Source organism: Schistocerca nitens, chromosome 6 (genome assembly GCF_023898315.1).
Source record: "Schistocerca nitens isolate TAMUIC-IGC-003100 chromosome 6, iqSchNite1.1, whole genome shotgun sequence".
NCBI classification, from domain to species: Eukaryota; Metazoa; Arthropoda; class Insecta; order Orthoptera; family Acrididae; genus Schistocerca; species Schistocerca nitens.
In genome coordinates this window covers 541,191,525-541,208,164 of record NC_064619.1, presented here as the reverse complement: position 1 = coordinate 541,208,164, position 16,640 = coordinate 541,191,525, and the positions used below count along the sequence as shown (strand labels likewise).

Below are 16,640 nucleotides of genomic sequence, written 5' to 3'. Positions count from 1 at the left end.
GAAACCTCTGTCCTATCCAAAGGCCTCACCTTCAGCCCCACTCCCAGATTCAACCAAACAGCCCTCGTCAAAGATTTACTGTCCTACACTCGTACTTTCTGCTGGAAATATCACTTTGCCACGAAGAAAAATGATCCTAATCCTACTCCTAATGATCCAACTCCCCAAGACACTATCCAAATTGAACCCTGCCTGGAACAGTTCCGTCCTCCGTCACAGCGGGACCCTCCTCCTCTTCCCCAAAATCACCCCCTCCAAACCTTCCAGGAATTTCTGACTTCCAGCCTTGCCTCTCAGTCCTTCTTAAAAAACCTTAATCCTACTCCCAACATCACCACTGCTGAAGCCCAAGCTATCCGTGATCTGAAAGCTGACCGTTCCATCGTCATTCTTCCGGCGGACAAGGGTTCCACGACAGTGGTACTTGATCATCGGGAGTATGTGGCTGAGGGACTGCGTCAGTTTTCAGACAATACCACATACAAAGTTTGCCAAGGTAATCCCATTCCTGATGTCCAGGCGGAGCTTCAAGGAATCCTCAGAATCTTAGGCCCCCTACAAAACCTTTCACCTGACTCCATCAACCTCCTGACCCCACCGACACCCCGCACCCCTACCTTCTACCTTCTTCCTAAAATTCACAAACCCAATCATCCCAGCCGCCCCATTGTAGCTGGTTACCAAGCCCCCACAGAACGTATCTCTGCCTACGTAGATCAACACCTTCAACCCATTACATTCAGTCTCCCATCCTTCATCAAAGACACCAACCACTTTCTCGAACGCCTGGAATCCTTACCCAGTCTGTTACCCCCGGAAACCATCCTTGTAACCATTGATGCCACTTCCTTATACACAAATATTCCACACGTCCAGGGCCTCGCTGCGATGGAGCATTTCCTTTCACGCCGATCACCTGCCACCCTACCTAAAACCTCTTTCCTCATTACCTTAGCCAGCTTCATCCTGACCCACAACTTCTTCACTTTTGAAGGCCAGACATACCAACAATTAAAGGGAACAGCCATGGGTTCCGGGTGGCCCCCTCGTACGCCAACCTATTCATGGGTCGCTTAGAGGAAGCCTTCTTGGTTACCCAGGCCTGCAAACCCAAAGTTTGGTACAGATTTATTGATGACATCTTTATGATCTTGACTCACAGTGAAGAAGAACTCCAGAATTTCCTCTCCAACCTCAACTCCTTTGGTTCCATCAGATTCACCTGGTCCTACTCTAAATCCCATGCCACTTTCCTTGACGTTGACCTCCATCTGTCCAATGGCCAGCTTCACATGTCCATCCACATCAAACCCACCAACAAGCAACAGTACCTCCATTATGACAGCTGCCACCCATTCCACATCAAACGGTCCCTTCCCTAGAGCCTAGGTCTTAATGGCAAACGAATCTGCTCCAGTCCGGAATCCCTGAACCATTACTCCAACAACCTGAAAACAGCTTTTGCAGCCCGCAACTACCCTCTCGACCTGGTACAGAAGCAAATAACCAGAGCCACTTCCTCATCCCTTCAAACCCAGAACCTCCCACAGAAGAACCCCAAAAGTGCCCCACTTGTGACAGGATACTTTCCGGGACTGGACCAGACTCTGAATGTGGCTCTCCAGCTGGGATACGACTTCCTCAAATCCTGCCCTGAAATGAGATCCATCCTTCATGAAATCCTCCCCACTCCACCAAGAGTGTCTTTCCGCCGTCCACTAACCTTCGTAACCTCTTAGTTCATCCCTATGAAATCCCCAAACCACCTTCCCTACCCTCTGGCTCCTACCCTTGTAACCGCCCCTGGTGTAAAACCTGTCCCATGCACCCTCCCACCACCACCTACTCCAGTCCTGTAACCCGGAGGGTGTACCCGATCAAAGGCAGAGCCACGTGTGAAAGCACCCACATGATTTACCAACTGACCTGCCTACACTGTGAAGCTTTCTATGTGGGAATGACCAGCAACAAACTGTCCATTCACATGAATGGACACAGGCAGACAGTGTTTGTTGGTAATGAGGATCACCCTGTGGCTAAACATGCCTTGGTGCACGGCCAGCACATCTTGGCACAGTGTTACACCGTCCGGGTTATCTGGATACTTCCCACTAACACCAACCTGTCAGAACTCCAGAGATGGGAACTTGCCCTTCAGTATATTCTCTCTTCTCATTATCCGCCAGGCCTCAACCTCCGCTAATTTCAAGTTGCCGCTGCTCATACCTCACCTGTCTTTCAACAACATCTTTGCCTCTTTACTTCCGCCTCGACTGACATCTCTGCCCAAACTCTTTGCCTTTACAAATGTCTGCTTGTGTCTGTGTATATGCGGATGGATATGCGTGTGTGTGCGAGTGTGTACCTGTCCTTTTTTCCCCCTAAGGTAAGTCTTCCCGCTCCCGGGATTGGAATGACTCCTTACCCTCTCCCTTAAAACCCACATCCTTTCGTCTTTCCCTCTCCTTCCCTCTTTCCTGATGAAGCAACCGTTTGTTGCGAAAGCTTGAATTTTGTGTGTATGTTTGTGTTTGTTTGTATGTCTATCGACCTGCCAGCGCTTTTGTTTGGTAAGTCTCATCATCTATGTTTTTAGATATATTTTTCCCGCGTGGAATGTTTCCCTCTATTATATCAATATATGTGATGTTACGCACGATACTGGTAAGCTCTTGAAAATTCTCAAAAATATATATTTATTAATGTAGATATAGTGATGTAAGGTGGCATTCAACATTTGAAAATACACATTATGTTATGACTTATGACAAGTTTTATTGCAAATAGTGAAAGATAATTTGAAATAAGTCAAACAACAAATTTAATTTGTATTTAAAATGTTCGAATTCAGATTATCAAAGCATATGTATCTGACACACCTGATCTCACTCTTGTGAAAATGAAAAACTGGGAGTCAGCATTTGTATGTAAATAAATGAGAAAAATGCATAGATTGTACACTTACCTGATTCTTCTCTCCTTCCCACAACCTCCGGGTACACCTACAGTTACCATCCAGTGGAACTCTAATGGTTATTTTCACCACCTGTTGGGACCCTACCACCATATCATCCTGAAATATCTATTGCCCTTCAAGAAACTCAGTCCAAATATGTGTCCCTATGCTAGTAATCACCATCCCCATTTAAAATAAAATAGAGTTGGCCCTGAAAGGGCTTCAGATGGTTTCTGTGTATTGGTACTTACAGATATTTTCAATGATCAAGTACTGCTCTATATACCATTAGAGGCTGTGACTTGATTTTATTACTGTAATGTCTATATCCCTCCAGAAAGGGAGCAGAAATACCAAGCTATAGGTAACCTGGCCCATCGACTGTCTCCACCTTTCCTCTTCCTCAGGGCCTTCAATGTCCACAACCCTTTTCATGGCAGTATTAAAATATCTAACCGAAGCAATCTAATAGAACAAGTAATTACAGATCTTAAGCTATGTTTATTGAACAGTGGTGTTCCAACTCATTTTATTGTAGCACATGAAACGAGCTCAGCCATCGATGTCTCGTTCAGTACCTCCAGATTCCTCTCCTCTGTTCAATGGAGGATACATGACAATTTCTGTGCAAGTGATTCTTCTCAATTGTCACGTCCAACCCAGTCCATTACCTGACTGAGCACCCACCACAGTAGACCTGAAGAAAGCAGATTGATGTGCTTTCATGTTTCAAGATACAAATACTGCATAACTGACAGTGGCAGAATTAGCGATTACCCTTTCCGTGGTAACACTTCATTAGAAACCAGTCCCTTGGTGGCCACAGTAGTGGTCATTCTGACAATATATGTATCAACTGTCAGTGGAAAGCTTTAATTTCCTTTTAAAGACTCCATGTTTGGGCACAATACCTCATAACACACCAGGAGGAGGACTGTTGGGAAAGATATGTTACTACCAAGCCACCCACGGCACTACTTCACGAGAATGGGCCAAGCTAATGCTGCCAGCTAGCAACCAATATTCCTGAAATTCATACTGACCAACTGTCATCATAGAACAGTTTGTGGCACACTTAGCTTGAGCATCTGCACCTGACAGCTATCCCTTTTTATTCCATATGCACAAACTGTGTTATTACACAGTGTCTGGAACTACATAACACTCCATTCAGTGAAAGGGGCTGAAATTGGGGGGGGGGGGGGGGGGGGGGGGAACTGTAAGCAAAATTGGTACCTTACCATAAATCTTCAGAAATGTAAAGTTATCTAGCTCACAAAAGGAAAGCACATAGTGTCCTATGACTGCAGTATCAGTAACATTATGAATCAATCAACTCATACAAATATGTGGGATTGACAGTTTGTAGGGATATGAAATGGATTGATCCCATAGACTAAGTTGTAGGAAAAGCAAGTGGCAGTCTTTGGTTCATTGGTAGAATATTTAGGAAGATTCAATCAGCCCGCAAAGAAGATTGCTTACAAAACACTCATGCAGTCCGTCCTAGAATGCTGCTCAAGTGTGTGGGACCTGTACCAAACAGGACTAACAGGGGATATTGAATGTATACAAAGAAGGACAGCATGAATGTTCACAGATTTGTTTGGCCATAGAGAGAGTGTCACTGTGATGCTGAAGAAACTGAACTAGCAGATACTTAAAGACATATCTAAATCATTCTGAGAAATCCCACTTACAGTGTTTCTAGAACCAGCTTCAAGTGAAATCTAAGAATAACCTACAGCAACATATGTATCACTCCTGTAGTGATTGCAAGGACAAGATTACACTGATTACAGCAAGCACGAAGGCATTTAGCCAATCATTCTTACTGTGTTCCATACATGAGTTGAACGGGAAGAGGCCCAAATAACTGGTAGAATGGTAAGTACTTTCTGCCAAGCAGTTCACAGTGGCTTTCAGAATATGGATGTACATGTAAATGTGAATGTAGGTATTGATAACACTTGGTAGAAATAAATGGAAACTGACCGTACAGGGAGATTTCAATAAAGATTTCATCTGAAATAGTTCTGTTCAAGGGCAGTTAGAATTACTGATGTCCGTCTTTTGTCTGATTCCTACAGTATCATTCCCAACAAGAACACTCTAGCAGTACTCAAGTTGCACTAGTGTTCTGTGTGTGGCCTCCTTTGTAGATGAGCCACGCAGTCCTAGAATCCTTCCAATAAACCAAAGTTGACCATTCACCTTCCCTACTACTGACATTATGTGCTTGTTCCATTTCATATTAATTTGCAATGTTATGCCTAGACATTTAATTGCTGTGACCATGTCATGCTTCACATCACTAATACTATATTTGAACATTACACGATTGTTTTTGCTACTCATGTGGATTAACTTACATTTTTTCTGCTTGCAAGCTGCCATCTATCACTCTAAGGAGAAATTATGTGTAAGTTATCATGTATCCTCCTATAGTCACTCAATGATGACACTTTCCATACACTACAACATCATGAGCGAACAGTTGCTGATTTCTGTTCACCCTATCCATCAAATCACTTACGTATACAAAGAACAAGAGTGATCTTATCACACATCCCTGCGCCACTCCTAATGGTACCCTGTCTCTAATGAACACTCACCATACAGGACAACATACTGGCTTCTGTTACTTAAAGAGTCTTTGAACCACTCAAATGCCTGAGAACCTATTCAGATTGCTTAAACCTTTGTCAACAGTTTGCAGTGGGGCACTGTGTTAAATGCTTTCCAGAAGTGTAGGAGCGTGGACTCTGCCTGTTACTTTTCATCCATGGTTCGTGAAAAGGGCAAGCTGAATTTCACGTGAACTATGCTTTCTAGATCAGTGCTGATATGTGGACAGAAGTTTTTTTGTGTCAAGGAGATTTATTATATTCTGACTTAGAAAAAGCTCAAGAAAATATGCTCAGAAAATAATTCTGAACTACTTTACAAGACTGTCCACATCATCTGCGATGAAACCATAGATACCACAGTCTATACTCAGTAAGTTAAAGCCACTTCAAACTATTGTTGCATGATTGGTGTACTTACGTACTGCTGATCATAATGTGAGTGCCCATTCTTTTATCCTTTTTGTAAACGGAAATCACATATGCTTTTGTTCAGTTGCAGGTACTCTGTGCTGGGTGAGAGACTCACGATAAATGAAAGCTAAGGGGCCAACACCACAGAGTACTTGCTGTAAAACTGAAATGGGATTCCATCTGGACCTGGAGCCTTATTTGTTTTCAACTCATCAGTTACTTCTCAATGCTACAGATGTATTCTTCTGTGTCCTCCATATGGGAATCTGTGCAATGGCCAAACGATGAAAAGTCTGTACGCTCCTCCTGCATGAATAATTTTTTAAAAGAAAAATTTAAAACTTCAGTTCTCATTTTCCTGTATCCTATTTCCTCACCAGACTGGTTGATGAGTGACAGGATAGAAGCCATTGACCTGCTTAGCGATTTTATGTAGGGCCAGAATTTTCTTGAATTCTCAGCAAGATCTTATGATGGAGGAAGTTGTTGTATGTTTCGCTCATCGACTTTTTATAAACACATTAATTTATACTAATTTTACCTGTCGACATCCCTGCATTGTTTTTTTGAACTGAGAGTGTAACAAACTGTTTCTTCAGCATTTCCCAAATTTTGTTATTAAACCATGATGGGTTTTTTCTTACTCAGAACATACTTTTTCAGAGGGCAACTTACAATCAGTTTAAGCTTTGCCCGGAATTCCTCTGTGTCTGTCGTACTGGAACTAAATGATATCCATTTATTGTCTAAATATGATGCTTAACAACTGCTAATCTTCACTTTCCAGTATACAAACTCTCCTAGTCTTCATGATGGCTTTATTAACTTAAGTGTTCATTGTCACTATGACACTATGACATCTTGATCACTAATCCCTGTTGCTACTGACACTGTCGATAAGGTCAGGCCTGTTTGTAGCTAAAAGGTTTAAAATATTTCTATTGTGTCTGGGTTGTCAAACTAGCTGCTCAAGACTGTTTTCGGAAAATAATTCTGAACTACTTTACAACTGTCCATGTCATCTGCGATGAAACCATAGATACCACAGTCTAAATCAGTAAGTTAAAGCCACCTCAAACTATTAATGCATGATTGGTATACTTCTGTACTGCTGATCGTAGACTTTCTTTGAATGTTGCTACAACTGTTACACTGGAATCTGGTGGCCTGTAAAAACATTCTATGATTAACTTGATAGGTTGCTTACTCGTTACCGGATAACTGAGCAGTCAGACTCAATTTTGACGTCAGTACACATAATATCTTTGTTGACTGCAACAAACACTCCCACTCCAATTGTGTCTTACCTTTCTTTTGAATATACATTCCATCCTCATTAAATATTTTGGAGCTTTATTCTTCAGTGTTTATTCATCTCTCAATAGTGAGCATAATTTGAGTGTGACAGCTTTCTTTGAGCACAGTAAATTCAGGGACTTTGGCACTTTATCAATCTACAGTTGAAGTTTTGACATTTGAAGTGTCTTTACTTTGACATGATCTGCTTTTTCTCTCTGTGAACTGACTGCCGAGCATTCAGCTGAGAACCTTAAACTATCACCTAGCCATAAAAAAATGCGCACTTCACAGGTGCAGTGTTACCCTACTAGTTGCTTGCTATGTGTAGTGTACTGCTGAGCTATCAAGAGGAATCCTACAATTCTGTATCCCATAACACAAGTCCAGAAATCTGTAGCCAAGATCGTCACAGGACCGAGGGAACCTCTTGTTGGGACCCTCCACTTGGCTGTTACCAAAGGACCCTGATCATTTCTGGGTATGATACCACAAATTAAAAACTACCATCTACTACGGATCCTTCAGTTAAGTTCATACAATACAAAAACTGAAGAAGCAGCTCAAAAACTGTGTTCCAAAAAGCTGATCCACAAATCTAACCTTATGTGCATCTTTTGTTATGTGTTTGGCAAATTTACTGTCTCATGCATTCCACTCCTTGAAATGGCCTGTTCCAGATATTGTTGTAATGTTTTCAAAATGAGGTAAAAATGGGACAAGTCAGAAATTGAATCTCCAGGAAGTAATCTATCAGATATATTGACATTTGAAAGTGGTTATATTTCTGCCTATGGGCATAAGGAATAAATATTTCAGTATCACAATAGACAGAAGAATAAATTAACAAAGAAAAAAGTGGTTTGAGGCCAGACAAGTTGACATATACGAGGGTGAGTCAAATGAAAATCTTAAATTTGTAATAACAGATCGAAATTTGCACTGTTATCCTATAAGTTGGTAAGCGTGCTACAAACAGCGTACAGAATGGCCTGTAGGTTGCAGCATAGTGCAGATGCACACATACCGCCACAGTATCAGCATAAAGATGGCCGCCCCACCTGCGACTTGCACCAGGGAAGAACAGCGTTCTGTTATTTGGTTTTTGCGAAGTGAAGGTGCGAAACCTATTGAAATTCATCGACGAATGAAGTTTCAGTACGGTGGTGCATGTTTGTCACAGCAGCACGTCTATGAATGGAGTAGGAAGTTCGCAAATGGTGTGAATTCAGTGGAAGATGCTCCTCGTCCAGGTCAGGCACAACAAGTTGTGATTCCACAGGACATTGCAGCAGTTGAAGCCATAGTGAAGGAAAGCTGCCGAGCGACACTGAATGACATTGCAGCTTGTTTACAGATTAGTCATGGGACAGCACACCACATTGTGCATGATGTGCTCCAGTTTCACAAAGAGTCTGCAAGATGGGTGCCATGGCAGCTGACTCAGGAAATGAGAGAACGAAGTGTTGATGCTTATGAAGAACTTCTTCAGCGCTTTGAATGAGAAGGTGATGGGTTCCTTGTGAGAATTGTTACTGGGGACAAGACCTGGGTTCACTTCCACAAACCGGAAACGAAGAGAGCGAGCAAAGAATGGCACTATTCCTCATTACCAAAACCAAAGATGTTTCGAACAGAACCTCCTCACCCACCATACTCACCAGACCTTGCCCCCAAGTGATTTCCATATGTTTGGACCATTCAAAGACTCAATGGGAGGAAAGACGTTCGGTTCTGATGAAGAGGTACGCCACACAGTGCATGAGTGGTTGCGCGGACTACAAAAGAATTTTTTTCCAAAGGAATTTATGCACTTTGTGAGCACTGGAGGACTTGCATTGATCGTGGGGGAGATTATGTTGAAAAGTGATACAGCTTTGTACCACTTCTACACAATAAATAACATTTAAAGAAATATTTAAGGTTTTCATTTGACTCACCCTCGTAATTATTTAAGATTTAGTTTATTGAGGATTTAAGCATTGTGTACAATGCTCATTTAAACAGGTAGTGGACAAGAATATGGAAACAGCAAGAACATAACATATTACCAAGCTTAACACAGTGTAGGAAACCTGTTAGCATTCAAAACAGCTTCCAGTCATACAGTTTTAAATATGACTGGCTCTCAGCAACTATATACAAGTTTCAACATAAGAATCACACAGCCAGCTGGTTGCAAGTAACTGTATGGTACATTGACCAGGTTTCGTCCCATGATGGTGTTTTACTACTTTTCGTGTGTGTAGTATATATCTTTGATACAATACCTCTTGAAACGCAAAACACTTTGGCTACGTTGGATACAGAAGCAATCACCCTACAAGCACCAGCAATTTGCCCACATTAGAATTCTCTTAGCTCTGATGTAATGCACTCACAACTACACAGGACACTGTTCTGACCAACACTGAGACTTGCAGCATATTGAGGACGTTGCACAGGTGTAATTTGAGATCAGATACAACAACGAAACCTGCAGGCTTGGCTACCATTTGCATGTATGTTCATGCACCTGTTTCTTATGGTGTTTCGCTATTTTTGTCCAACCACTTTGAAACGTTAGCTGTTAATGCCTAAATTAATGGCACATTACTCATGTTCATCTCATTTTTAGATTAGATTATATTAGATTAGATTTACTTGCATTCCAGGTGACCCATAGTGAGGAAGTCCTCCAGGATGTAGAACATGTCAGAAAAACAATAATACATGACAAATATTTACAACTAAAACAAATAAGCTAATGTACTTTCCACAGGTCCAAAGTGGTATGATTGTCATTTTCTTTTTTAATGAAAACTATATGAAAGGATCATTTTACAACACTCATTTACTAAGATTGCATTAATGCGCTGAACTTAAAAAAAAAAGTTTTTTTATTTTTATTTTTGAGGTAATAAACATATAATAGAACTACTGCAATACTTATTGACAAATTTAATTGTATATTGGGAAACAGTAGTTAGTATCCCTAGTTCCCTAAAAGGCCTCTGCAGGATGTTCTTGAGTTCGCACCACATATAACTCTTATGTTTTTGTGCCTGGAAAACTTTAGCTTGGGTTGATGAATTACTCCAAAAAATAATCCCATATGACATTATGGAGTGAAAGTTAGCATAGTATGCCAGCTTTTTCATTTTTATATCCCCTATGTTTGACAGAACTCACATTGCAAATAGAAATTTGTTTAGATGCTTCAGCAGTTCTGTGGTGTGCTCCTCCCAGTTGAATTTATTATCAAGCTGTAATCCCAAGAATTTAACACTGTCCACTCCTTCTATCTGCTTATCATCATGTGTTAGGCATATGGGGGACACCTCTTACAATTTCCAAATTGCATGTAGTTTGTCTTTTCAAAGTTAGTTTGGCTAAGAATCAGTGATTAATGTCCACAAATATTTTATTAGCCAGTCCTTCTAAGACTACACTTGATTTTCTATTTATTGCAATGTTTGTATCATCGGCGAACAAAACAAACTTGGCATCTGGTAATGTTACTGATGAATGGTCATTGATATACACAAGAAAAAGTAAGGGCGCTAAGATGGAATCTTGTGGGATCCAACATGTAATTAGTTCCCAGTTGGATGTTGTCTGATAGCTTAATACATGTCTCTTTCCTAATAACACCCTTTTTTTCGTGCCAGAGATATAAGATAATGAACCATTTTGCAGCATTTCCTGTTAGCCAATGTGTGGTTTCCCCCCCCCTCCCCCCCCCCCCCCCCTCTCTCTCTCTCTCTCTCTCTCTCTCTCTCTCTCTCTCACACACACACACACACACACACACACACACACACACACACACACACACATAGCAGCTAATACATAATTGTAAAATACTTATGAGTTAACTGGTTTTATGATCTCAGTTTTCTTATCTTTTTCTGTTTGTTACAGTTCACTTGAATCCAGGGATTGCTGCACAGCTCCAGAGGATTGCTCCATCATTAAACACCACAGATGATGTGCATATATGTGGAGGCTGCAAGCAGAGTTTTCCAGACATAAATTTATTTGTTGAACACAAGCATGCAGGATGTGCAGTGTCGTCTCAGAACCCTTTATCTGTTATGGGCATATCACTTGATCAATCAGCTCTGAATTATATCTCCAGCAGTCGAGACAGCAGTGTGTCTAACCCTGCATCACAGTATTTCAGAGTTATTCTCAATGGCAATAACGTACCATTGCATCTGCAGAGTGGTCCCTGTGAACAAGAGTCTCTCCAGCCATTGCTTGTCACTCCATACAAAAAATCATCAGCAGCTACATCAGATCAGCATGATTTTAGTGTGGAATCATGTAGTACTCAGAACTCTGTCATACAGCCACCAAAGAAAGTACAGAAGTCTAAGCAAGTTGACAGAACAGTACATACAAAGTCATTATCTACTGATGAAACTGTTCCTGTAAATTCTGCAGATGGAAGTGTTCCTATAAATGGTACAGATATTTCTTGTCATGAACAGGGTCAGTATAGAATTTTATTACATATATTTCTCCTGTGCAATCTGAATGAATTCACTCATCTCTGTATCAGCACTTTATTTTCATCTGTGAATATTTTCAACATTGTTATTTGGGACATTGACTTGTCTATTCAGTGTAGTTCTGCACCCTCCCTTCTCTCCCCTTTCATACCCCACACTCCAGTTTTTATTAGAATTGGGGAAAGAACTGACCAAGAATCAAATTCAAGCTATCCATTGAACCTGGCTCCAAATTAATACAAATCGATAGTGACACTATTGTGTTACCCTCCTCAGTATTGCAGTCATATAACTAGATTGACAAGAACTGTGTGTAAAAGATTTTACTTAGTAAAGTGATTACTTTCAAGGTTTAATTGGCATATCCTGGAAAATGGAACTAGTTTCTTAGTCTGTTTCAACCACTGTAAACCTCAGTAGAATGCATAATATTTTAGTTTTATTTAATTGGATATATAAAAAATCTACTCACCAAGCGGCGGCAGAATACACACATAAAAGACTGTTGTGACTGGCGAGTTTTCGGAGCCGGTGGCTCCTTCTTCAGTCAAAGGGCTGAAGGGTAAGGAAGAAGTGTGAAGGAAAAGAACTGGAGAAGTTTATGAAAAGGGATAGATTTTGGGAAAGTCACCCAGAACTGTGGGTTAGGGGAGACTTACCATATGGGATGAGAAGGAAAGGCTAGTCTCCCCAGACCCGTGGTTCTGGGTGACTTTCCCAAGATCTACCTCTTTTCCTAGACCTCTCCAGTCTTTTTTCTTCACGTTTCTTCCTTCCCCTTCAATCCATCTGCATGAAGAAGGAGCCACTGGCTCTGAAAGCTTGCCAATCACAACAGTTTTTCATATGTGTGTTCTGCTGTTGCTTGGTGAGTAGATTTTTTTGTCCATCCAATTAAATTATGTTGTCAGAGCTTCTTAAGAGATTTATTTGTATGTCTGTGCCTGATGTATGATGTAACAGAAATAATTTAAGCCTAGATCAGAATGTATGTGTAGATGAAAAGTTATTCACCACACCATCCATCCGACACAGTGTGTGTTTCTGTAAATATTGTCTCATATTCTACAAAAAATTGTTTTGAGTTGAGATTCCCTTGCAACAATTTTTAATGTTATGCAGCAGTGTTCACTGAAATGCAGTTAGCCTGTTTTCAGTGTTGTTAGTCAATAATACTGGGTGAAGTTTATTTTACTTGAGCTGTTTTCATGTTTTATGGATCATAATTGTGACCTCTTGCTAGAATTTTATTAAGTCAATCTTACAATTACAGTCCACTTTCTCAGTGAAAATTATGACAATATGCTGCAACTTACATATTAGGTGACTTATGTTTTATGGACATTAGGTTGTGGTCCGAGGCATATTTCTCTGCCTAACGTCTTTTTTTAAATTATTTTTTTAAATTATTTTTTCCCCCTCTTCTAGTGCTGGAGACATCATTAGAAGCTATAATGATTCAAACAGCAGTTACAGTCTCAAACAAGCTCAACAAACTGAACTATTTATACATACCTTCTCTTTCGGATTTGTTATAGCCTATAATGATGCCTCATTAGAAGATAAAACTTGGCATAGATTTATGCCTTGGACCATGGGCTAATGCCCATAGAACAAAAATCACCAAGTACACATATACTAAGCATGAAAGCCTGCTTTGTATAATTTACATGATTGTCTAAAGCAGGGACAGCCCAGAATTTGGCTCATGAGCCATGCCCTGGAACGAGTGCCATTGTGCTCACCTTGGCGGCTGCATACTTCCCCCACTGCCACACCATGATTTCTGAGTGGTAGAAGGGGTCATATTTAGATAACATTGCAGTCACACTGCATATGACTTTTTTTTCATATTTCACAACAACATAGATCCCAAGTGAAATAAATTTTCAGTATTGCTTAATTGTTTTTGGTGCACTGAAGACAGAATATAATTTTTATCTTGTATAAACTGCCAGCATACTGACAGAAATAGATAATTTCACAAATTTTTCGCACTCACATTGCCACATAATCTTGATGTTTCATAATCGTAGAAAGGTCTTTCACACACACACATGTTGATCGAAATATTATTGCACTTTTGCAACCTCATTATGGAGGGAGGCATGGAAACTGTATCTGAAAAAAGTAATGTAGAAATCCTGGGGAGCTTCAATGTCAAAGGATTTTTCTTTCAAACAGGAATTACATTGAAGATCAATCAGTTACATTTGCTCAAGTACATGGCCACTTTCAATGGTAAATGATCGCGGTAACAGCTTGAAAACAGATGTAAGATTGACAGTGTCCTCAAAATGTTTTGAAACCTATCCTTATAATTCTTTTAAGGCTGCAATGAATTCTTCAAACCCTGTGTTTTCTGTAATGCTAGTGAGTTTAGGAAACAGGACTGTGTTTGTTGGAATTCGTCCCTTCTACAATGCAATTTTCGTTTTAAATGCATCCCCATCAAATCAGAAATAGGTTTTTTCTTACCTGTTAGTATCTTACTGTTGGCAGTATGCAGTCAAATCAACTTAAAATGTGAGGTCTGCAATCAATTCCAGATATTTCAATTTTAGTTCTGCAATCCTTTTCCCTTAATAGATTCATCGCTAGAGTATTTTAAATCGAAAATAAATCTCTTGCAATTGACAGTGGTATGATGTGTAAGACTTCAGATATTTTACTATTTGTACTGCCAATTTCTTCAAGTGCTCCATGCCTGCAGTTTTAACACAAAGTGCTTCTTGATGTACAGAATGATGAATCCCTTCTGTTGAGGGTTGTAATTTTATGGTAATTCATTGTTAACCGAATCTTTAAATTCTTTCTGCATGATATAGTAATATTGTCTCAGAGCAAATTTGCAGTAATTGTCAATTATGTGACTGCATAATAAATATTCAGAATTATCATCCATCTCTTCTGCCATTTTCATTCATTTTTAAAGACTTGTGATGATACTAGACTGTCTCTTTTTGTGAAAGCAGCCGCTGGATCAGTGAACGTCCTTCATACCACAAACAAATAGGGAAGGGTAAAGAGAGCTGACACAATGATTCTGCCGAACTGAAGAGAGTTGGGCCAACTGAAAAATGCTAGTGCAACACATGAAATGTCACACTGTACTGAGTACATTCAAAAATGAGCAAAGCCGAGAGAGGCTGAGCCTTGACCACACACGGCCCACAGAGCCACATGAAGCTACTCTCTCTCTCTCTCTCTCTCTCTCTCTCTCTCTCTCTCTCTCCCCCCCCCCTCCCTCCCCCTCCCCCTCTCCCTCTCCCTCTCTCTATTCACACACACACCCTCTCCTCCCTCTCTCCCCCTCCCCCCATCAAGTTCTTTACATCATAGGTGGTCAAAGATTTTATGGCCGAGTACCCCATGCCTTTCTGTGCGACACTTAGACTGAGAAGGATAGTGGACTGAGTGAAGTACAATGTAAGCTGTTTCTCCTTCAAGACATATCTTTATTAATAATACTTTTTTTTTGAGTGATGTTGGTTCATGACAACAAATTTCTTTAGTGAGCAAATGTACTGTAAGCCTCTTGTAATTTTCTTCAAAGATAGACTCTAAAAAGTATTTTTCCATATTATATATTTCAGTGAGGTATAGAATAAGATTTGTTCATCTGGAAAGCTTTGTGAATAAAGTAATTGTGCCATGATGTATATACTGCTAAAGTTGTGTTAGTTAAAAGTTTCCATAATAATGAAAGCAACAGCAACCACACTTATAAACATGAAATTATATGTTTAATTAGTACTGCTTACTGTTGTGCACAAAGTTAGTAATTGCTTCTTTTATGTCAATATTATTGTACAGACAGACATGAGATTTTACAAGGCAATCACAGGCAGCACTCAATTAAGGAAAGTTGACTGAAATAGGAAGGTGTAATGGGACTCTCTGGCTAATGAGTTCTAGTATTCAGATGATGTATGTCTCAAACAAGATCTTGTATGGTGACTGCCATTTCTGGCTCTTGTATTTCAAAACATGGGTTCGTATTGCATGTTAAACATTAGAGCATCTGTAATACATTGGTTGAAGTGATTAGCAGTTCAAGAAAAGTAGAAAAGCATAATGCAACAGATAGAATTGGGTAATTGTAATGTTATTAGACAACAGATTATGAACAGATTTGTATATTTTGATGTACATTTGGCCAGTAACTGTGCTGGAATTTGTCATAAGATAAACTGTAATGCGTATTTTTTTTTTCTGGTGGTACAACCCTAGTACCTCTAATAGATGTAGATAATGAGTGATAGACTGTAATCACAGCTTTTGGAATCCAAGATTCTTTCTTCAAGGTAGAAGAGAGAATGTATACTAGAGGGACAGGTAGCAGGTAACTCAGAACCCGGGTTAAGAGGAACCCACTTTGAGGAAAAAGGTAGGTGAAGATAAGGGGAACCTGTCAGAGGAACAGGTCAAAGATAATGTCTAAATAAGTAATAGCTTTGGTACTGGGTTTATTTATGTAGTAACATTGACTTACTACACACTAATATTTGTCTCCTTTCCTCCCTCGGCAAAATGGTTCCCACTCAAGTTGGATTCTATGTAACATGCTTCGTTTCCATTCCCGTCTCTTCCGCAGCTAACGTATCCTCTTTCCTGCCCTGAAGAAGGAATCCAGCATTTAGAAAACTAGGAGCACAGCCTGTTTATAGTTTGTGCGTATTTATTGCCGTAGGAGCACAGCCTGTTTATCGTTTGTGAATATTTATTGCCGTTACTGGGAATTTGTGGATGAGAAATGAAGAAAATAGTATCTTAATAGAATTGTTGCTTAGTTTAATCATTAGTGTGACAATACTAAATCATAGGGAAGTCTGCTTGTGGTTAATTGAC

The 16,640-nt window shown here is 40.1% G+C and overlaps 1 protein-coding gene across 3 annotated transcripts in view; it reads left to right on the top strand.

Moving 5' to 3' along the window:
• Window positions 1-16,640, top strand: part of LOC126262200 (zinc finger protein 236-like) — a 312,637-nt gene that overhangs the window by 34,890 nt on the left and 261,107 nt on the right. For all 3 annotated transcript variants that reach the window (XM_049958617.1, XM_049958618.1, XM_049958619.1), the window contains exon 2: window positions 11,197-11,769. In XM_049958617.1, coding sequence (XP_049814574.1) covers window positions 11,197-11,769 — 573 coding nt within the window. The remainder of the gene's footprint in view (window positions 1-11,196; window positions 11,770-16,640) is intronic.